General features: G+C 38.4%; 1 protein-coding gene across 1 annotated transcript in view; it reads right to left on the minus strand.

The window, feature by feature from the left end:
* SNX2 (sorting nexin 2) overlaps positions 1 to 22669 on the minus strand; it is a 33717-nt gene extending 11048 nt beyond the window's left edge. Inside the window, exons 1-7 of the mRNA XM_062599470.1 lie at positions 22534 to 22669; positions 13650 to 13767; positions 5272 to 5435; positions 3953 to 4019; positions 3696 to 3739; positions 3444 to 3585; positions 765 to 843 (exon numbers count right to left, since the gene is read on the minus strand). Of these exons, the coding sequence (XP_062455454.1) occupies positions 765 to 843; positions 3444 to 3585; positions 3696 to 3739; positions 3953 to 4019; positions 5272 to 5435; positions 13650 to 13767; positions 22534 to 22641 (722 nt within the window). The 5' untranslated portion in view covers positions 22642 to 22669. The remainder of the gene's footprint in view (positions 1 to 764; positions 844 to 3443; positions 3586 to 3695; positions 3740 to 3952; positions 4020 to 5271; positions 5436 to 13649; positions 13768 to 22533) is intronic.
* Between the last annotated feature and the right edge of the window lie 1106 nt (positions 22670 to 23775).

Consider the following 23775-nt stretch of genomic DNA (forward strand, 5'->3'; position numbering starts at 1 on the left):
ACACCCCGTGTCAATCTAAAAACCTTTTATTTTTGTTAACTGTCTTGTTTAACAAACTTAAATGGCACATTGTCTTCATATGATGTAATTATATCACAAAAAATAGGCATATTATAAAATCGTAACAAAATTAGATCTGTATACTTGACTCAGCTGTACATGACCATAAGTTATGCAACTTTTACTAGTTGCTTTCCACAGCCTTACTAGCCACGTCAACAGGAATGCATGAAACCACATCAGTGACAGTATCCTAGCACAGCAAAGACAGTAGAAAAATACTAATTGTATGCCACTGCAAGGTGACAGAGATCTGATAACTTTGGAGCAAAGTTCAGCTAGTTACATCTAGTCATCAGAAGGCCATCTTAGTTTCAAGTGACTACAGGTCTCCTTCATCCTTTGGCCTACAACAGTCAACAGTCAATTTTACATGAAATAGATCCACTGCTGAAGTCACTTAGTTGCCTAAAACCAAAATGTCTAAATAAGTTGATGAACAAAATTGTGCTTACTAGATCCTCGCAATATCCATTTCAAGAAGTCAGCTGTTCGAAAAGATGTGGCCATAACTCTCCTTATGCCTAAGTTAATGTTTCCCATTTTTAATGGAGATTATACCATTTCTACACAATTGAGTAGCTCCATACAGCCTTCCAGAATCCACTGAAGTACAATCGGCCCACACCCCAGTAAAAGAGCCCGTGTAGTACATTACAAGTCACTTTGAGGCTAAACAAGTTTTAGTTAGATACATACATTACCTTTCTAGCGCTGCTCTTCTTTTTTCTACAAATTCAGTAGACGAAGAATCTTCCTTGCCTACTTTAACCTTGGTCATGCCTTTGGAGAAAATTGCATCATATTGATTTTACATTATCATAAAGAAATCATTAACATAACTGATATGATTACAAGATAAATCTCACCTAAGTTTATATATTTAAGTCAAATTATAATGAAAAGTACCACAGAGGAATACAAAGAATGTGAACACTGCATGTTGTACATTTTTGTAGGCATAACCCCATGAAATAAGTAGTTTCCTCTAATACATCTAGCATAATCAGTGTTAAAAATTAGTTGAATTTGCTTTTATGAAACCAATCCAAGAAATCAGTGTCTTACTGGTCACTTATATTCAGAAAAAAAACAGTTACTCACATAAAACAATTCTGTTTAACATAAGATGATAAATCTCAGTTTATAAGCCTACTGTTTGGTATGCTCATAACCAACATTTTCATTCCAGTATCTTCTAACTTCTAAAACTAAGAGTCTTTTTATTATTTGAAGTGAACTAGCCAGCTTTGAAAATTCTGAAGCATACAAACAGCTACAAACTGAACGGAAGAGAAAGTCTGCAGAGTGTATCCAGCTTTATGTCACTTTCTCTGTCCAAGAAGAGTGTCCAAAGAACCATGACAATGGAGGGAGTTCTTGATATCTCATGGTATGGGAAATACGCTCAAACTCAGCAACAGAAGAGCTCTAAGAATCTCAGACTAAGACTAACTTTTATGGTAAATACCCAAACTCACAGGGTTAGGAGCCTAAGTCCTACTAAAATGAGTGTGAAACACTGAACACTGCTTATTTCCTGAAGCATGGCAGCAGTAAGTTACAATACTGTCCAAACATTCTTGTTTCTTCCTGTAGTGGTTTCTTGCTCTATTACTTCTGTGCTTCCTCAGCTAGAAATTCTGAGTAGAAGTCTTAACAAATCTGAACATGTACTCTGTGACCTGTTAGATCAGCAGTTCCAAAGTTGTTCCCCTCCCAACTCCTCTTTGGAGGCTAGAAGTTTCACACAGTAACCCGTTAAAAAAAAAAAAAAAAAGTATCATTTCAAGAACAAGGAATCTTTACCTCTCAGTGAAGCCTTAGCATTTTCCTGTCTCCATAACATGATGGAAATAAATCCCATCAGCATATTTTCAAATGTATGCTACACCATGTAACATAATGGTAAATCTGTAAATTAATATGTTCCTAAGTACCAGGATTATAGTATGCAAACAAAGATGATTTAATTCATGCGCCTTTATCTTTTGGCATTAGTACATTAGTGTTCATCAACATTAAACTGCAAAAAGGATGAAATGCTGCAGTTTAATAGATAAAATGCTTCATATTTGATGGCAACAGAAGATGATAGGGAAAATACTGAAAATGCTATCAAATGGCCTAGAACGAATTCCTAGTTCTGATGTTGTCAGCTAATTCTAGATAACATGTCAGGTTTCCTTCTCATATATTCAAGGACAAGTGTAAATGCTATTTCTGTAACAGAAGCACTCTACTCCTTCACAGAAAGGAATCCATGACTTAAGCAAGTATTTTCTTAAAAACAAAAATCATGACATTCCAAAACGCAATGACTAAGTAGTTAGGCAGCTTAGAAGAACATTCAACTCTCACTATTGACTCAGCTTATCCTACTGTTTCACAGTAAGTAATCCACCATTTGAGTTTGGGGCTAAGGTCTGCAATGCTGGCTCCCCCTGTACCTCCAGCCCCCTAAAAGTTTTCAGCTTGCAACCCTCAAACTGAAAAATGTGATTCTTTTCCACAAAATTAAAAGCTAATTTTTCTAAGCTTTCTGCTCCTTGCAACTACTCAATCCGTCTTTTACCACTCATCTGAAAAGTTGGTGCTCTGATTAGCTAGCTTTACAGACTAAACTACAGCAAGAAGGAAAAAAAAATAAGGCCTACTCTTCCCTACATATTGAAGAGGATTGTTTTCTAAGGTCCAATCAGCTATTTACATAGGAAGCCACAAAAAACTGCACAAATGTAACCAGAGACTTGAAAAGGTTTTGTTGTTTTAAATACTTAGTCATTTTGAAAGAACCTCTACTACTTAGAGCTCAAAAATTTGGCAATTTCAAGTCACTTCAGTGCTTCAAGGCTTACTCCTGGGCTCATGGAACAAACAAAGGATCTGCTCCTCTAAGGAATTTACCAAGGCAAGTAACTTTTTAAAACTAAGTATTTCAGTGTTCATGACCAAAAGAAAGACTGAAGTATCAGAGATAAGCAGCACATAGGAAGCTCTGAGTATTACAGGCAACTGATAACAGCACAAGTTAAAAATAAACTTTCATTTAACATCTTTGTTTTGATAGCCTAATTGGCTCTTAAGGGGCAACAGTGCAGAAAGAATGACAGATAAGAAACGAAAGGACATGCATTAAGACAAACGTCCTTCTTATTATCGCACTGCTCTGAGTTTGGAAGAGGCCAGTGCATACCTTCCAACTTAAACATAACTTTTTTAGAATACAGAACGGGAAGTATAAATAATAGTTTGGATCATCTGATAAGCAGTACGTAACAGTTATGCAAAACATTATTTTACAAGCACAGTCAGTATTAAAATATTTCATTTTTATTACAGTACTTAAATCACATGCATATATTCAACCTTATTAGACTTACCTACAATGCTTTTTTCTGGAGCTGGAGGCACAATGTAACCAACATGCATATACTTCGTTGCTAATTTGCTATGCAACCCAAGAAAATCACTGAATCTTCTTTTAACAGAGAATTCATTTTTGTGAAACATGGAAAGGGATGTCTTAAAAAAGAGCGAGAGAGAGAGAGAGAGAGGTCATTTTAGTTATGACTTACTAATATCTCTGTTCAGCTGTGATAAAGTTACTTGCAAGTATTTGTTGTACTAGTTACCTTTGTTGTTACTCTGTATGCCATATAAGCATTCATGCCATCCCCTGTAAGAAAATTAAAATACTTATCCTAGAGCAAGTTATTTTAACCCTCCCACCCACTTTTTGTTCCGAAATACACATTAAGTAACTTTTCACTTAGATACTAGAAATGGCCAAAAGATAACTGATTAAGAGATTATGCTGAAAATCCAGAATAGTCCTCAAGAGGTAAGATGGTCTACCATCTGACTTACTAGGTTCAAGACATGAACTTACCAACTTTCTCTGGGTCTGACACATTGATTTCTATATCAAACAAATCTCCATTTGCTTCCTCTTCAATCTAGAAAAAGTGTATGCCATATTTAACAAGTTAATGTGCATTCATATTATCTATCACTACAAGAAGGGTAGGGTACAGACTAGGGTAATGGTGGAAGGAAGAAGAGCTAGTTTGTCTGAACAATTAAAAAAAAAATCATCTTTCAGGTCCATTATCTAATTTAAGCAAGCAGTTCCTAATATTGGTGTTAATTTTGAGCCATTCTGCGAAAGTTTTTAGTACAGTAGCTTCTTCTTAGGACTTGTTTACCTACAAATTTTTATCTATTTGTATTTACGTTATGAGAATATTCATTCTTATCTCTTCCAATTCAGCAAATACCAAGGTTCAAAAATGTTCATTTGCAATGTTTCTATATGCTTCTAATCAAAAGATAGATATTCCTTGTTATTAATAGTATCTGTAGTTGAAGAGTTGGGGATTGGGAAAGCAACAGCTACAGAATTTTCAGATACTTGCCTGAGCTCTGATCATGCAGAATTTCCTATCTTTCATGTAATATATACAAGTTTGATAAAATAGGTATCTTAAAGACCATGGCAGAAAGGACTGTGTGCCAGAGTTGAAGGGGAAGAAAATCAGAATAAAATGCCAGTTTGGGGCATCTTGAAAAGCAGTTATCGTTGAGACTCAGGCCAATCCTGTTTGGCAAACTGATTTACAGGGCCCCTGTCAAGTAAGCCCATATTCTAGAATGAGCAATACTTGCCAATGCCCAGACTTTGAACGGAGTGCCAAATATAAGTAGCAAAATATTATAAGCAATAAAATTATGATTAACTTCATCTGTTTGTTAGTATGCAGGACAGGGCTAACAATTGCTTCCTACATGTCCTAATTAACAGCAGCTTTGGATTCGAAGTTACAACCTGCAACCTATTAGTATAAATTACTATACATCTCTAACATCTCTCCTGCCTCTCAGCACTTGCTCCTACACACACTTTCACAATACCAGTGCATTAATTGTCCTGTAGGAATGGACAGGAGTGTAGGAATATTATTCCTCAGTACAGGTCACTAGTATAATCACCTGAGCAACAAATATTGATTGGCTATTGAAAGAGCCAAAAGCACATTAAATATCCAATGCAAAATAAACAGAGTAGTTTCTCTTATATACTTCTCCTCATCAAAGAATGATACTGTGAGTCAAAATTTAGGAAATGCTTTTTTTTTTTTTTTTTAATTTAAAAAGCCAATAGGACATTTCCATAGTAATCAACCCATAACTTCAAAGTTTACTCAGTACCTCTTCTCTGGATCTATCAAAAATCACAGGGGCTGTTATGCTTTTTGATTCCATTCTGGGAGCTACTAATGTAGTAGGTGTTACGGGAGTGATTGCAGGCGTAGGTTCTGGAGAGAGTATTGGATCCCTCTCTGGACTGTCCAGTGAAACTTCTTCTGTGGCTTCTAGATAAAGATTGAGGTTGCAAAGTTTTTGTACAATAGAGATAAATGTGCATTATAAAGACACCACACACATAATCGCATTAAAAAGTGACAATATACAAGTCTAATAAGATCACCTCTAAATAGTATCAATGCGTCTCATACATAATTACTCTAAATATGGAGCTAAACTACATGCATCACCTGAATTTCCATTGTATCATGAGTCAAAGCAAGATTAGACTATTTATATATATTTTACATATACACACATATGTGTGTGTATATATAAAAAAAATCTCTGCACCAACAGGTATAGAGTTCTTTACAGTAGTCACAGTAGTGAGTCATTCATTTCTGTATGAGATTATCACAAAACTACTGAATATTTTTCACCACCTAAACTGCTCTTTTTCAACCTCTATACCGATTTTAGTTTTTGCATTCAACAGCTGATTAAGTCATCTAGGCTGGTAATTGAGCATACCAGAAGTACGCTTTTAAGTGAAGTTACACAACCAAAATATACTCCTCCACCAAAAGTACACAACCTGCAAAGGACAAGTATTAGCAAATGAGGCATTCTGACTAGTAAGACTAAGTACTTATTTTTATTTCTTTAAACCTTTGTGCTTAAAACAGTTTACACCAGACTGAATACTTTCTTCAGATTGTAGACAGATCATCTATATTTAAAGAGGATGTAAATCTCTGCTCTATATAATTGGCACACTTCCCTGAACTAATTGGTTTTGACAACTGGCAAATCACATGTCTCTGGTATACAGAAGTTCCTGTTCTAATTTAAGTAACTAATGTTGTGATTCTCAATAAATGTGCATTTTAAAGAATTTAACTGTTTAAAGATAGTATTGACCATAAAATAATCATTTGATAAGAAATTTGATTTCACAACTAATCACAAGACTTGTTACAAATTAGACTTCCTGTGGCAAGTTTCAAGTACTTCAGGCAAGTTCAAGCCTCAGATAGTAAAGCAGATCTACTCCAAGTTACACTAAGCTATCGAAATAGTTTACTACACAATTCTGAAAAAAATGCTGTTCTTGCACCTCCGGTCTACATGAACAGCTCAACTTTCAAAAGAAAATAAGCCAACTTCCTGACAATCTTTTTAAAGCTTGGCACATGTGATGTATGCAACAAATCCTTATTCAAGAGTTAAGGAAACGGCAATTTTAAAGATCAGATCTTTAAAATTTGTGAGACTAGTTATGTTACGAAAAACAAAGTTTCATTTCTGTCCCCACAGCATTGTATGCTTCTCCAGAACAGCCTGTCATTTAGTAGTCATTTAAAAACAGAACTGGAAATAACATTCTCAGCAACTGAATCCAATCATCCATCACTGCAAAATGTGATATTACAATCATTCATAATTAATATATCAAAACCACTCAGCTTTATCCCTGTTGCTACTTAGAGATGTTCTGCTAGTCAATTCTTCCCATTTTTATTTATAACACTTTTTGTCAATTCTTGATTTTTTTCATAAGCAAAAGCACCTTTCCCTATGTCAAGGACAAAAAAAAAAAAAAAAAAAAAAAAAAAAAAAAAAAAAGATTGGGTGCTTAAACTGAGCTTCATTATCAAGCAAAAAACTTCTTAAAAACAAATACCAAGGTCCGCATGCCTTAATCTAGTTCGAGGCAAAGTTTGCTGTCATTATTTTGTCTGAGGATATTTTACAGAATAACAAAATAGTTGAGGTTAGAAAGGACTTCTGGATATCATCTGCTCCAACTCCCACCACTAAGGGCAGAGTCAACTACAGCAGGTTGCTCAGGGCTATGTCCAGTGGAGTTCTGAACACTTCCAAGGGTAGAGACTCCACAGCTTCTCTGGGCAACCTGTGTCAATGTTTGACCACCCTCACAGTGGAAAAAGTTTCTTCTTATGTTTAAATGAGATTTCTTGTATTTCAATTTGTGCCCGTTGCCTCTTGTCCTCTCACAGGTCACTGCTGAGAAGAGTTTTGTCACGTCCTCTTTGCTCTCCCATCAGATATTTATACACACTGATGAGATCTCCCTGAGCCTTCTCTTCTCCAGGCTGAAGTCCCAGCAGTCTCAGTCTCTCCTGCTCCAGTCCGTCACCTCTGTGGCCCTTCACTGGATTTGCTCCAGTGTGTCCATGTCTCTCTCGCCCTTAGGAGCCCAGAACAGGACACTGGGTAGAAGGGAAAAAGCTTCCTCCCTCAATCTGCTTGCAACACTCTTCCTAGTCTCAGATTACAGATATATATAGCATTTTCAAGCTAAAGCTTAAAAGCAAGTGCCTTTTATATTCCTCATTTTTAATACAAACAAATATTATCTAAGAACTTTAGAAGAGATTCATTTTTTTTACCATACACACTGCTTTATTTTTACTACTGAATCTTTCTGAAGAAACCTATTGATGGCTTCCTATCCTCAAATGCCACAGATAGGATACTGCATCTTAGACCAATAAAGAAGTTTGATTCAAAATCTCAGATCAGGTGGGAAAATATGCTGCAATAATTGTCAAGAAACTTCTAGAATAAAATCTCAGAAGCACAAAATTTAGACACAGAAAAGAGGTAGTTCTCTCAATCAGTGACTAAGAACATTTAGAGATAAGAAGTTACTATTTCACAGGAAAAAAAAGTATAAAGCCATTTTACTCAAATTCTTCCTTTTTTCTGTCACCATCTATTTGGCAGCATATGTTTGAGAAACAAACCATTAATCACATGCACTTTGTAGTAGTATCTTCACATTTTAGACAGACTTAATGCAAGTCATGGAACAATTCAGACCACACGTTTCTTACAGCTGAAAAAAAGAAAAAAAAAATCCCTTACTGGAAAAGTATAACCCAGAGAAAACAGAGTGAATTCATGGTAAAAAAACAGCATTCCTATCAGACAAAACAGCAGCACATCTTTCCAACCATCTCTCCTTTTCAGACCTCTATCTGCACATGCATTCATATCATGAACAGGTAGGTTTCAGAGGAGAAACTAACCTACTTCCAGAAACATCTGAGTTATTTGATTAATATTTTCCCCTGAAAATTTAAGTACTTGTCGATTTGTGTTTTTTAATTAAACTCTTAGTATTTACATGAAAAATGAAATCTAGGTCATTCCTGGAAAAGGCTCAAAAGCACAAGGCTCTTGCGTACAGAAGCAATTGCTCCATCCAATTTTTATGAGAAAAATAGAGATCAACAGATCACATCATCAGCGATGGCAGCTATCAGCACATACTAGGCACTCTCACCAATCTAATGCCAAAAGACTTAAACACATTAATATCTACTTTACAACCCATGAACAGGCTTGGATATGAGATCATTGTCAAGTGCTTAACTCCAACAGGTCACTAAACCCTCAAAAACCTTGCAGCCTGCTGCACAAGACTAGTTATACTTAATTAACATTCCATAGGCAGCTATATCAAGTTTCTGTCAACACCGTTCAGCGCTTAAGCTTGCGGGCCAGTCTCAGCCTTAGATGCTTACTGTTTCTTTACATCTCACCATTAGTATTCACCAACCATCATCATCATAGAAAGTGCAAGTTTCCAATTCATCACAAGGAGCATCACTTGAGTTGAATAATTTATTTTTACTGATCCCACTTGTAAATGCCACAGACCTCTAAGCACTCGAGTGATGTCAGAGTGTTAAACTGGCTTGTTATCTTTGAAGGTTTATGAAGATGATTGCACACATTTGGAAATAATCGGAAGTAGACACTGTTGTCCAGAATAGTAGATAAGTCATTAAAAAGGGGTCAGCTGACAGGACAGTCAGCTACTTATAAGGCTTTCTTGTGACTTCAAAACTGTAGGTTCAAACTTCGTGCATTTGTTTGTTCCAGAAGAGACCTCACACTGAATAACCAGCTTGGAAAAGGCAGCCAGGCATCCATGCATGACTGCTCTGATTGGACATGTCATACGACAACAGCCTGACAGACACTATTAGCCAGAATTTTTGCTGTTCAACTGGGCCTCAAGTAAGTGTTTTCTCTGGTCCACAGAATGAGTATCTCCTTTTCTGTATGAACGCCCAGAAATAAAAACCTAAGACATCTATTAGGACCTAAAGCTTTTAAGGACAACCCTCCTACCCCACCACACCCCCCCCCCCCCCCCCCAAAAAAAGTTGACTTTTGCTCAGGTCTACTTTGCTACTAGCAAAAGCTACTTTTGCTAGTAGATACATACCTGCATGAGAGAATCCATTCACAAACCCCTTTAAGGGCAGAAAAAACGAAAGCATTAAGAAGTAATCTTCCCACTTCTCTAATCTGGTAAAAGACTTATTTTTTGTGAAATTAGTAACAGCGCACAGATGTAACTTCACAGCCTGGCTCATAATCTATAAAGACCAGAGACAGAAAGCGTAGCTACATTCTGCACAGGCAATCCACAACACATTTCTTCAGCTAGTTATACACAGCACTTCAGGTACCATTTTGGAACAGTCATTCAAGATTTTGTTCTTATCTTGATACTAGCAGTTATGAGGTGTCCAGGTTTTAAGATAGTGATGGATGCTCCCATCATATTCTCCTAAGCACAGAGAGGCGAATGTCTGCAAAATATTCTTAATACTGTATGATTTGAGCAGTGACCAATATGGTCTCCAAGCATAAAAAGCTCTACAAGCTAAGAAAAACATTTTTTTTTTCCTGCCTGAAATAATCAACATAGACTTTCATCCTACAGTAGAAAATGCTTAAATGCGTTTAGCAACATAGCTGTCCCCACTTACTGAGCCAGGAACCACAATACTAATAAATGAGGTAACAAAGCTTACTGGTCTCCAATGACAGATGGAAAACTCATCATCTGCCACCTTTACCACCCAGTTTTAATAGCTGAAAGATTGTGATTCAGAGACAAGGCAAAGAATATCTAACACTGTTTATTGCAGATGCTCTCTGATAGCTGCCACAGAAGCACAGCAGCAAAGCCTTAACCACCCCGAATTGAGTTGCATTAAGACAGTAGAGGAAATCTTCCACTTCGCTCTCTCTCACTTCCTTTTCCCATTAGGTTACATTATTAGATGGAATAATGAAAAATGTTTATCAAACTTAGATTTGCTAGAGAGGCACAATCCACATTTTTACAAATAGGTCATCTGCAAAGCTAGATTTGTTTATGCTCCCAAAAGGTCAGAGTCCCTCCTTTCAGGAGCCATTTGTAGAACTTTCTTGACATGGGTTTTATAGCATCTAATAATTCAATAAGAACGAGTAACACAAGCAAGGAAGGCGTGGGACTTTGCCTTCCCCTCCACTTCCAACAAGCTTTGTAAAGATAAGTCTTTGAAATTTCAACACTCTAGGGGTGGGGGGGGGGGAGGGGAGGAACCCAAGGGGGGAAAAAAAATACAGCTGCACTCAATTTTTTACTCAAGCCTTGCTTTCATAGAAAGCAAGGCTTAAGCAATCATGTTGAAAGCAAGGACATGGAACTTGTGCAGCCTTCTTGCATTACTTCTATTCACTGCAAATCAGTGTAAGAAAGTGCTGGATGAACACTGCTGTCTAGTAAAATAGTCCTAAGGAAAAAAAAAGTTACCCTTGTGAGTGTACAGCATGGAAATACAAATTAGATTCTGCTTCTCAGAACAGGTATGCTGACAGTGATACAAAAAAAGAACTTTATCACTAGGATAGTGCTGCACTATGCAAACTTCCTGTTTAGGATGGGATACTGTGAAAGAAGTCATGTTTCTGCATGTTGTTTCAGACTGTTTTTCTCATTGAGATTGTACTAACCTTAGTCCATATATAAAATGACCTTGTAAAAATCACCTTCAGTTGTATTAGGCCTCCAGTATGTTACATGCTTTCAACTGAATGCTGTTTGCTTTTAAAAGAATGTCTTCTGTAGTAAAACTCAGACTCATTAAATCCATTCTGGAAGTATGTTTTCTCATAGCAGTCACTTCAGTTGCAACAATCTGGCTGCTAACATTTGTTACTTCTGTCTGGAGCCCATCAACATTTACTCCAGGCACCTTTTTTCTTAATTTAATACTTTCCAGCCAAAGGAGAATTGGCTTTCCTGAAATGTCCATTCCAGGTGGCTCTATGGCTACAAAAAGCTGCCTTTACACTCTAAAACTATATAATCAAATTACTAGTACAAGAAAGATTGTCAAATATGAGATAAAGTTCAGAACTAAGTTAATGTACATATATATACAAACACCTGTCCATATAAAACAACCCAGAACTAAACACTACAAAGTTCAGTATCAAATTATTATATCAGGGAATCAATGAAGACGAGACTAGAACCGTATTCAAAGTAGACTGTCAAACAACTCAATAAGTGGTAATAGTATAAGCGTCGGTATTGGGAAAAAAAGCATTTAGAGCCATCTTTTGATATGTATCTTCCAAACACACTTCCTTTCCTTGATGGACAAATGCTTCTACACTTGTGATTGCAACACGAACCATAGTCCATGTTAAGGGACTGGAGAATCTCTCATACAAGGAGAGACAGAGAGCTGGGTCGGTTCTGTCTGGAGAAGAGAAGGCTCAAGGGAGATCTCATCAGTGTATATAAATATCTGACAGGAGGGTGTAAAGAAGATGGGACAGACTCTTCTCAGTGGTAGCCACTGACAGAACAACAGGCAGCAGGCACAAACTGAAACACAGGAAATTCCACCTGAACACAAGAAAACACTCTTTAACTGTGAAGGTGGTTGAATGCTGGCACATATTGCCCAGAGAAGCTGTGAAGTCTCCATCCTTGGAGATATTCATAACCCAACTGGTCATGGTCCTGAGCAAACACCACCACCCGCCCCCGCCATCCCTGCTTGACTGGGGTGGGGGAGGGGGGTAAAGCAGAAGATCTCCAGACATCCCTGCCAATCCTAGCTGTTCTGTGATTCTGTGACTATACTGTGAAAAACAGATTGTAAAAAACCAACAAATTAGTGACTAATTGATCAAGGATTAGAAATAAGTGCTGTTTATTGGCTTATTAATCGTACGTTTCACACAACTTTCTCCAAGACATCCAGTACTGTCAAGTATTAGAGACAGAATTTTACACTAGTGAAATGATGGCCAGTTTTCCACAAATACCTTCCAGCTTGCAATACAGTCTAAATTATCCTTCTATAGAAATGGAAAACGGGCTAGGGTAGCTTAAATAAGGTTATGAAGTAGAAAACAAGGCTTTAACTTGTCTTCATGTTTTATAACACACACAAACTGTGTGTAACCAATACACATTGGTAACTACATAACAAGAAATGCTACATTGTCACCTGCAGAACAGATTACTAATAGCTAACTACTATTTCAGGTATGCCACACTGTGCAGTGATAGTACACAATACAAGAAGCCCATATTTGGTAAACAAACTTAAAGCTATAGAGTCCTACAAGGAAAAAAAAAACCCACAGAAGTCTTGTACATGACTGTTAAAGTACTTAAGAAAATTAAAATTTACTTTTCTATCAAAGAAGCTTCTCAAAGTGCCATTAATTCAGTATGCAAGACAGAATAACTCCTAAAAAAATAACTCTGCTACAAAAACTTCTCAGGAGTGAACACTTCTATCATACTCATGGTAAAGGACATAAATTTGCTGAGGAATGCCTCAATTTTTAATTTACTATTGAAATCTAAGCAAAACTCACCTATCCCTAAAAAGAAGTCACATATCACTTTATTTTCAGTAATGAGCAAGATTCAGTCTTCTGCTTTATGAGTTCACAACAGAAAGGCCACACTCAAAGAGTTTGACAATAATAAGCAATCAGTAGTTATACATGTTAATAACAGTAGAAAAACAAGTTCAGGCAAGGAAGAACCTCAGCTGTTTTCTCTTTGAAGTATGTTACCTCTCTTGCAAATTTTCAAGTTCATAAATTTGACAGTATATTGCAGCAGATCATAGAATTTTAGATAATAGCTAAACCCAATCAAGAATGATTTGCAAAGGCCAGTAATATTCCCTAACACTCAAAGAAAACTTTAACGAACTTTCCAGAAAGTATACCTGCAGGTTAAGCAACAGTTGACTGCAGTACTGAATTGAGAAAATTTAAAGTTGAAGTTTCAATTTTTAACACAACTGCTTCCTATTTCCTTACAATCAAGAAAATGATAACATGTTTTCTGCTTCCTCCTCACAAGGCATCCCTTTATGCATATGTGAAAAAAGCATTCAGACACGTTAAAAGAAAAGAACTGTTACCAGCAAAGAGATCTTCTCTATCATCATCTAGCATTATTTCAGCTGGCTTTGGACCATTAGAATTTGTGCTGAGGTCTTCTGCAGGAAGACTTGCTGGCTCTGGAGATGAAGGACTTGACTGTTTAGAGAGAGAAAAAAAGTGAAATAATAAGTAAAGAATCAGTTGTCGTGTGTCAGTGTATAAGAATTATTGCAACAAACATTCTTTCACTGCAAAGAAACATAACAAGATGTACAGAAAGGAAACTCTGTCAGCTATTTCCATTTCCTACTCCTAGTGGGATAACAATGAACAAAGGATATGAGTTAGTCAGTCAACAGCTCTTTTCATTCCTTTGTCATAGAAAAAAAAGTTACCCACTTCCTCATATTTAATTAACATGAAACAAGAACTGCTAGAGAAATATCCAGAATACATGTACTAGTATTTCTGAGTACAGTTTGATTATTAAGTTCCTTTTGGAAAGGATTATATTTAGATTTTGTTTAGTAAATTCTTCTATGTACAAAACCTGTCTCCAAGTGTTCCATACCAGTTTTTCAGAGATTAACAAGTTAATTGAGTTCACAGAACAACTCAAGGCTGCCTACAGCCACAAGAAATTTTGAAGTTAGAAGGTAGGCTATCCAAAGTTTCCTGGGTAGTATCTTTGCAACAGCTCAAAGTTGGGGATTATTGCCACAAAGGGTCACATTGTACTAAAACAGAAGCTAGGCTTACCACAAATAGTTCTCTGAATTAACTAAAGACTAGAATTTGTCCTGTGAAAAGAGAAATACTTGAAGATGCTCAGGAAAATAAAGGCAATACTGAAGTTGGAGTACTGAAGTAAAGCTTGCTCACAAAATAAGCACACACATAACTAAAGATCAGTGCTTCAGTAAGCAAGTCTTTGTTGAATCAGTGTCAACTCTGGTTATTTCAGAGTATCTCAAAATTTGCAAGACATTTCCCACAACTTTACCCATGACAACTAGCTAAAGAATCTTCAAAACCAGCATATTTATGCAAAAACACATGCACTTTAGAAGGAACATCTGTAAATAGAGAGTCACTACTGACTTCCTAGTTTTTGCATAAATTGTCATAATTTAATGTTAGAACCAGAATTCAAAAGAAAGAGGCTGTTCTCAAGGCCACAGTTCAACAAATGCCATGGGCTACAGAAGAAAAAAAAAAACACTGAAGAATTCTGTCCGGATTTCATATTGCACATTCATGAACACAGCACAGAAAACAGCCCTAAGAGGGAGGCCTTCCTTATATTGCGTTCCCTAAGAACAGGGCATCTTCTTGCATGAAGCACAGCAGTGCCACTCTGCTTGAAGCAAGATCACAGCCTCAGCATCAGTCCAGGTCTCAGTTACCTAAAATCCCACTCACAGAAAGTAAACAAGCAGCAACAATCCTGCCAGATACAATGAGGTACAGTACAAAGCATTAAAAATAAAGAATAGAACCTATGAAATTAAAGCTCTCAGCCTGGAAAAGTGTTAGTTGAACTAAGTCTTTCCCTGCAGAAGATAAAAGGAAGCCAAAAGCAGATACGAGAATATCAGAAAAAAAAAACTGTATTCCAATAAACATGAACCAGATCAAGGTTGAAACAAGGAAATGCTCCATTCAGATAGATAAAGAGGTTTTACCTCATTGCATTTACCAAAGACTGCCATTCTCTGAAAAACCCAGATACACCATTGGGGAACCAAAAAACAAAACAAAAAAAAACAAAAAAACAAAAAAAAAAAAAACAAACAAAAAAAAAAACCCACACACTACGAGCCTCAAAAGGCAATAGCTTCTTGAGCTGCTTGTTAGATTTTGCCCTCGAACCTGCAAAGAAGGTCAGAGCAGAAACACTGGAGAAATATGTATAGGTAATAGAGTCTATAGGCTTATAAGCAGCAGATCCACTAATCAGATGTGTATTTCTCATATTACACTAAATCAATGCTAAAACAGCAAGAGTACAATGAAGTAACGCAGGTACATTTGTTCACTCTGTGAAGCATGATTTTAAGCTGTATCACAAGACTTGCAACTAATTTAGAAAAAGAATGAAATAGAAAAGTTGAGGGAAAAAAAATCCACCAAACACATCACTTGCCATACTTCATTCTTCTACAAATGACAATGTAGATAGCACGTGTCACATGTAAAGATCAACAGCTTAAAGTAACTTGAGAACTCAGGAAGCAGCACATTTTAGAAGAAAGGTCTATCTTTCTGCGCAGAGCTACACAAAGCTTTGAATCCACAATTTCGTACTTCAACTAGAACAGTAGCGCATTGGAAAACTTATCTCCCCGTGAAACTCAAGCAGTTTCATCAACAAATGCCGTTCTTAAAACATTATAGACCACCCATTCAGAATCAGTTTTGCTGCTGCTCAGCATTGGTAAGAACCCACTTAGATCCTGATAGATGTGAGTTTTGACACACAGCGAACACCCCACATTAAGACAGATTGAGAACAACATACAGTTCATGCTGCACCTCCATGAGAAACAGCTGTAACACAGCCAGGCACAGGGAATAAAAGCCTTCCCGAACACTTGTTACACACAGCAGATGGCCTCGAGTTTTATCCCATAGCTGTGCTCTTGATTAATGAATGGTGGAGAAGAGCCCTTGGAGAGCACTCATCTTCAAGCTATACCTCCACTCTATCGCCTCAGTTTTATCCGAGGTAGCTATCTTGGCTATTGATGCTCACTTTTGACTAAACCTGGCTTCTAGTCACAAAAAAAGAAACCCTATCAGGCACAAGATTTACCTTGCACTCTTAAATCTGATCCACATATGCCATAATAAAGAAATAAATGAAAATAGTATCTACAGGCCTAAATCAACAAGTTCAGTAGAGGATCTAAACAAGGCCAATACCAAAACATTTCCATTTTGAAGAAAGGCACAGAGGCTTCCAAGAAAAGATGTAAACATATGAAAAGATGCTATCAAGTGTTGGCAGGATTACAGATCATTTCATATTACCGAACTGGGAAAGATTCTGTTCGTGGCACTACTCAAGAAAAACAGGACTTTTGTACTAGATATTAGGGCTTCACAGCTTTACCTAGAGTATTACTTACAAGAGACTTTCACAGTATTTCATATACCCTGTTCCAATGAACTGAAACTAGATCATATTCACAGAAATGAGAAGCAAGCAAACAAACCTTAGAGCTGCCTCAGAAAGCTCAACAAACGTAACAGCTGCATGAACAAGCTTTAACTTGTATACAAGGCACAAGGTCCAGAGGTGACTCTTTCAGGAAGATTTCCTGTGAAACTGACACCCTATCTGTTAGTTGCTATATAAATATATAACAAATATAAATTTGTTATATGCCTCAGGTTCTGTTATTATGAACAGTGGATATTAAAGTTTTGTGGATGATTTACAGACAAAATGTCTTTCCTTTAAAATGCATTTTCAGCTGAATAACGTTTCCTGGACTTATTAACCTTTCAGTGGCACTTTGGTATCTTTTAACAGCTGTTGTTCTCAGACAAGAGAAATTAAAGATGAGGATAAATAACTTCACATACAATTAGGACTTTGTACAAAAAAATATTTTTTAAAGTAATTGGAGCTTATATCAGAATGCATAATTATCTAAAAAGCTTCTTAAAAATGATTTATGGCCTGAACAGTTATTGTAACTGAACACAGCCTCAGGCTGCTTCTTCTTTTTTTTTTAAAAAAAAAAAAAAAAAAAAAAAAAAAAAAAAAAGGTTTTGCGACAAAGTTTAGTCCTCTATCTCCAAAACAGACAGCTTTTCCCAGTGAACCAAGACGACACAGAAACCCACTCCTGCACGTATTAGAAACTGCAGTCAGTAATATCCAATTCTTTGATAGAGTGCTGTTCAGCCTCCCCCCCAAAAAGGGCCACCTATACAGGTATTAACATATTAAGTTATTCCATTACATTCTACTGCACAGGCATGCTAAAGAGAGCACTCCAGTTTTGCTCCTTTAGCTCTTTGAAGGAGAGTTGATACATCTACAAAAGCAAAGCAGCTCAGAGCACCTAGCAGAAACAAGGCAGTGAAAATCCGAGCATCAGATAAGAAATGGAGGGAGATCAACCATGAAAAATAACCTCAGGGCCTACAGAGCCACATGCCTAGGATGGCCGATTAAACATTTAAACTTATTTGACTCCAAGGATTCACAAAGAGTCACACACTTGTCCATTTCTTGAAAGGTACGTGGCATGCAAAGCTTCCAAGAGACTCCTGAGCAGAGAGTAACTCAGGGAAGCATCCAACCAAGACACTAGATGGTCAGGATATTCACGCACGCAAGACATGCACGCATGCAAGGATCCTGCTCTACTTGTTTTCCAGAAAATGAGTTACTGAACACACATAGGAAGGCTATGGGCCCATTCCAGTTTGCACTGGCAATAACAGGAGCTCACTTTTCTTCTTGTAATGTGCATTACAGTTGGTGGCAATAACTTGAGCATTTTAATAGCTTTGACTTATGAAGACACAAGAACAAGTTCACACACTTTTTGTTGGCTGAAATAATAGCCCTAGTTGTTTGCACATCATCCCTTCTCTTAATAGCACAGCTCAGCCACCCCAGCCAGTTCAGCTACATGTCTGATCTCCTCCCAGCCTAGCAGGCTGACGACAAGCACGGTATCCAGCTACCCGAGCTAACCTGGCTCATTTGGGCAGAAACAGAGTACAAAGGCCCACAACCACTGCCTGGACAGAGAGAATACGGCTTCAATAGCAGAACAATAACCTTTTCAGCAGAAGATAAGAGGACACAAGCAATCTCAAAAGGGCCAACTACTTCACGTTTCCATTACTGCCCGAATTTGATGTTGAATACAGGAATGCATGCTTCCATCAGAATTACACCAATTAATCACGGACACAGACTTAGTTTTCTGCAAGATATAACACAGTGTTCAAAGACAATGTTTTAATCCCAGAAATTCTGGTAGGGTCATTAACGCTTCCCCTACAACTTTCAATTTTCATGTTAAATTTGATTTAGATACCTATACAGGCATGTGGACATCTATAATGGTCTATCTAGTGCCTTGCTGTCTGTGCACAAAACGAGATTACATTTTAGCCATCTATAGGTCAACGACATAAGCCGTTACATTTTCAATGAGATTATATACACACCCTGCCCTAAATGACAGTCCTTGATAAATTACCACATCTATTGCTTACTCATTGTTTTCGAGTGCCTCCACGTATTCTTCCATCAGGAAAAAAAAAAAAAAAAAAGTCAAGAGTATAAAAACCACTGGGAATGAGTAAGTGGCAGCTTAGCTACATGTTCACAAGGCAGCTGCTTTGCAGAAGAGGGAGACATGCAATAATGAAACCCATAAGAAATACTTAGGAAAAGATGAAGCAAGAAGTGGCACAGCAGAGTCAACAGATAAGCAAGGAAACAGGTGGCAGGAAAACATACGCAAGAAAGTAGTAGGGAATGAAACAGACTGGATAAGGAGGAAGAAGGAAGTGCTGAAATGAAAACAACACTACACATAATATTTTTCAGAAAAAAATCAAAAATATGTTTTTTTCATACATATCAAAAAAAGTGACTTTCACACAGTTGTTTGCTGTCTCTTCTAATAGTAGCAGAGGACACAGCAGAGTAACAATTCACTGACAAAACTTGTAACAGGAGACAAGTCTTATCATCATACATGCCTGCATCCAGGATATTTTTTTAAACACCTGAAAACAAGCAATTAGGTAAGTCCATGGAAGATTAATAATACAATGCTATCAATGGCTCAGCAAGCCCTTGAACTACAAAATGCTGGTAGCTGGGAGACTAATGTATGCGAGTTCCAGGACAAACATATAATCATCAGTAAAAACCTGCACATGGCATCCACTGTTAACTTCTGTAGAGAAGATGATCTCAGCCTAGAGAGGCTATTTGTCTGATTGCATTTGGCTGCTCTTACCTGCAAAAGCAAGCGCAGCAGCTGCCAAAGATCATTCCAGGACCCCAAATTTAAGAGAAGGTGCTCCATGAGAGATTAGAATACAGCTGGCAAAATGAAAACCTGAAACCACTTACAAACACTGTATGTATCTAAAGAGGAAATCAGCACCTGCTAGCTCAGACAAGCTACTCTACACACCAAGTTTTCAACAACTGTATTCTCAGAATGGGAAGGTCCAGTTGTCTCCATCCCTGGCAATTTTTATATGCTCAGACTCCTTCCGGAATTTCTGAGATGCACTGGGAAGTTACAGGGAAGAAATCAAATCTTAACATTTTACATGCCAGAATTAAGAGGGCTTAATTCAAGACACTAACTTCTAGCATGTGCTCAAAGAAAGATAAAGCTCCAGTTTCTCTTCACATGCAGAGAATTCAGCCTGAAATAAGTAATACTCTTCTCATGATGAGGAAGGTCACTGACCTTCCTTATAAAGCATATTTAAATATTGTATTTATTTTTATTGTTCATAATATACATAAAATGTATGTTTTGCTGGAATAAACTTAGATGAGTTAGCATTCATTTTATAAGGGGTGACTTTGTTAACATTGACTCTATTTGGAAGAATTATTAGCAGCCTTACAGCTTTTCCAGCGCTCTGCCAAATTATAGGTAAGAAAGGGACAGCATGTCTTGTCTGAGGTGCCAAGAGAGTGAAAGGAAGGAAAAAATGGGGGAGGGGGGAGGAAGCAAGAGCAGAAATTAATCACACAAAAAGCAAAGGAATAGCTCCAAGTTCAAAATAGTTAAGAATCCTTTCAAAGCACCACAGCCTTGACATAAGCTGGCTTTGGACCTTGGTGCCTTCTGCCATGCCATGTCCTCCTCCCTGTTACCAGACTAACATATACAATCAACTATGAAGAGTGTTAAGTGCTCTCCGTTTTTAATTTAATGAAACTTCAATCACTATTTAGAAAGAGGTACTTCATGAATATTTACAAACTACAAAAACACTTAAATACAAAAGTTTAACCAGGTCTCACACCATGACATAATCATTCTTTTCTGGACTAAGGTACCCAGTGAACTTAAATACAGTATGCTTAAGTTAAACAATCTAGCGTGAAGCTAGGGAGAAGTTCAAACTCATTTTTCATGATCTCTTCCTTCCACATTTGTTAGAAATTTGGAAGAACAAGGCTCTTTCCTAAGCACTCTGATTAAAAGTCAGGAAAAGCTTTATTGACAAAAGTTCTTCAAAGTTTCTCCTTAAACAAAGTGGCTTTCCCTTTCTACTTTATTCCAACTGCACAGACTACAAAAACAAAGCAGAACAGAACTGTCAACCAAATCACTTAACACAGAAAAATTGCATTTCTTTGCCAGTTTCTCCTGTTAAAGTTTTCAGTAACTATTTTAAAATATTAAGAGGAGGATTTTTCATTGTTAGATTGTGGTTTAGGCAATAATTCTATTGCATCTCTTAGGATTTTAATTTGAGACCACATCAGTAAAGAAATTACTTACATTTTTCTGCAGTTTTTCTTACGAGTACAAAATAAGACTCCAGTAAACAGTGTGTATCACACATAGATGTGCAAAGGTCTGTTAAAGCAGTTGTCAACTGCAGGTTCACAAATCACATCATTTGCTATTCTTTGCTTTAAAACACATTTTCCTAGCATTGAACAGATTATGCATCTATAAAAAGAAGTAAAAAGATCTTCTAAGTGATTGCAGAGGGGGCAAGTGCCTTTAAAAATATATTTAAAAGCCTTTCTATTTACTATTTTTTTTTCTTAAAGACAAGCAACAATCAGAGCAAAACAAAGAAGCATGCACTGATCCTATTACTGTAAAGGTCATGGACAGGAAACTGTTCGGGAAAAGCAGAACAGGAACAATTTTCTTTTTAAATGGGTCACTATGTAGAGGGAGAATGAAGTTTTTCCATAAGGGATTGGCAAAGGTGAAACATGACCACAACTTAGAAAGAGCAGCTTCCACTTTAATTAGCATGAGCATTTTCCAGAGCTAGGAAGTATTTGCACATTCAGTTGCGGTGTTCTTTTTTTATTAGATGCTCAACAGAGAAAGCAGGACTGGTTTATAGATTTATTCAGTAGAAGTTTTTAGATCTTTCAGAGCAATTTCTCCAAATAACTGCAGGTTTCATAGCCTCTTGCATGAATGCCTCTCTTTAGTTACCCATAATTACCACTTGTTCATGAAGAGAATATTACAGCTCCCCCTCTGCAAAAAAAAAAAAAAAAAAAAAGAAAAAAAAAAAAAAAGAAGAAAGTCCTAGCAGCTGTTCATCAGCAATAGGCTACACTATTATAGCTGAGCATTAACCATGCACTAACCATGACAGAAAATGATTCTGAGAGGAATAAGTTTTTACAAGTTTTAGCAAACTGGAAGGGGATGAAGCCTTGGACTAGACAAAGAAAATGAGTTGTTACTCCGCGGCACGTCTAAGGGGAGAACGACTGGTGAAACTGGTGTCTTGCTGCGAGGGAAGACACAAGTGCTTTTCACCCGGGCACTTCGGAGGCAGCGGTGACAGGGAAGAGCGGCTACCTGGGACAGGGAAGCGAGCGATGCCTGGGAAAAGACTTCCCCGGGTCTCTGCGCCGGCAGAAGGATTTCGGGGCAGGACCCGGCCCCGGCGGGGGAGGCGGCTCGCCGCGGCGGGAGCGGCGGGCCCAGGGGCCGCCGCCCGCACAGGAGGCCCCAGAGGAGGGGAGCGGCGGCAGGGCCGGGCCGGACGCCCCTCCGGGAGGGCTACGCGGGCAGCCGGGGGCGGGGGGAAGGGGCTGCCGCGGCGGGGGGCCGGGCCAACGGTCGGGCTAACGGCCGTGACAGGCAGCGCAGCCGCCGGGCCCGGCAAGGGCGGTTGGCGGGGCCGCGGCCAGGGCCGGGCGCTCACCTCGAGGGTGGACACGGTGCTGGTGAAGAGGTCCTCGCCGTCCTCCGGCTCCTCCAGCTCGCCGTGCCGCGCCTCCCCCAGCGGCGGGGGCTCCCTCTCCGCCGCCATCTTCCCTCCGGCCCGGGCCACCAGCACCGCCCCCTCCCCCTCCCCCCGCCCCGCTGTCACGTGACACGCCGGCCCGGCTCCGCCCCGCCCTGCACGTGACTGGAGGGGCCGGGCAGCGCGGTGGGAGGGGACGAGGGGGGAGCGCGCGCGCGTGCCGCTGCCTCGCCCCGCCCCCCTCGCGCCGGCCGTTGCGCGGCAACGGGGATAAAACGGTTGGAAACGGCCGTTCGGGCCGTTGTTCAGGCGCGTACGGTGCGAAGCCTGCGCCCCCGAGGGACTGTAATAATGAAACCCATAACAAGTACTTAGGAAAAGATGAAGCAAGAAGTGGCACAGCAGAGTCAACAGATAAGCAAGGAAGCAGGTGGCAGGAAAACATACAGCCCTTCGAAGCGTGTCTTGTGTTTCAGCATTTGGGAAAAAATGGAAGTTCAAATTGCTTTATGCCAGTCTCTGAATGATGAGCTTTTTTTCTATGAGTGGACTCTATTCCTTACACTGGTGAAGTGCAGATCTTCCTTAGGGACTGAGGAGAAAAAAAATACTATGTTCTGTTCTTGCAGAGTAGTCGTTTAATCGGGTGCTGTAATACATTCACTAAAGCAGTACTTCTCATGTAAATTAAGTATTTGCAGGCCTTCTCCATAAGTTACTATTTCTAAATCGCTTCTTCTCCATGTGACTTAGCTTTTGAATTCTTAAATTCTTCCAAAAATTTAAGATACAGTGCTCATCTAAAAAAAGATGAAAACAAATTCAATATTGGCTAGCTAGCGAGCATGAGCTAATATACCTACACCTGATCTGAACTGTTGCTGTTGTTTCTACTATACTGAAGGGAAGTTTCAAAAAGGATCTTTTGAATTTCAGTTTGGTCAAAGTACAGCTTTCATTCACTCGGCACACTTGTGCTTTGAGAAGAATTTGTTAATAGTCACTGTATTGAAGTTAATTTCTAAACAGTGTCCCATGGAGAGTAGGGATAATGCGTTGTCTTCCACAGGCTGTAATCCCTTTTGGGGCAAAAGCTGCATCTCTCCACTGTTCACATAGTGCCTAATAAAAACTAGAAGGAAAGGACAGACTTGTACCTATTGTTTTCTTCCAACCTTTTCCCAATTGCACCATGAGAAA

The sequence above is a fragment of the Rhea pennata genome, chromosome Z, assembly GCF_028389875.1.
Source record: "Rhea pennata isolate bPtePen1 chromosome Z, bPtePen1.pri, whole genome shotgun sequence".
Lineage (NCBI taxonomy): Eukaryota > Metazoa > Chordata > Aves > Rheiformes > Rheidae > Rhea > Rhea pennata.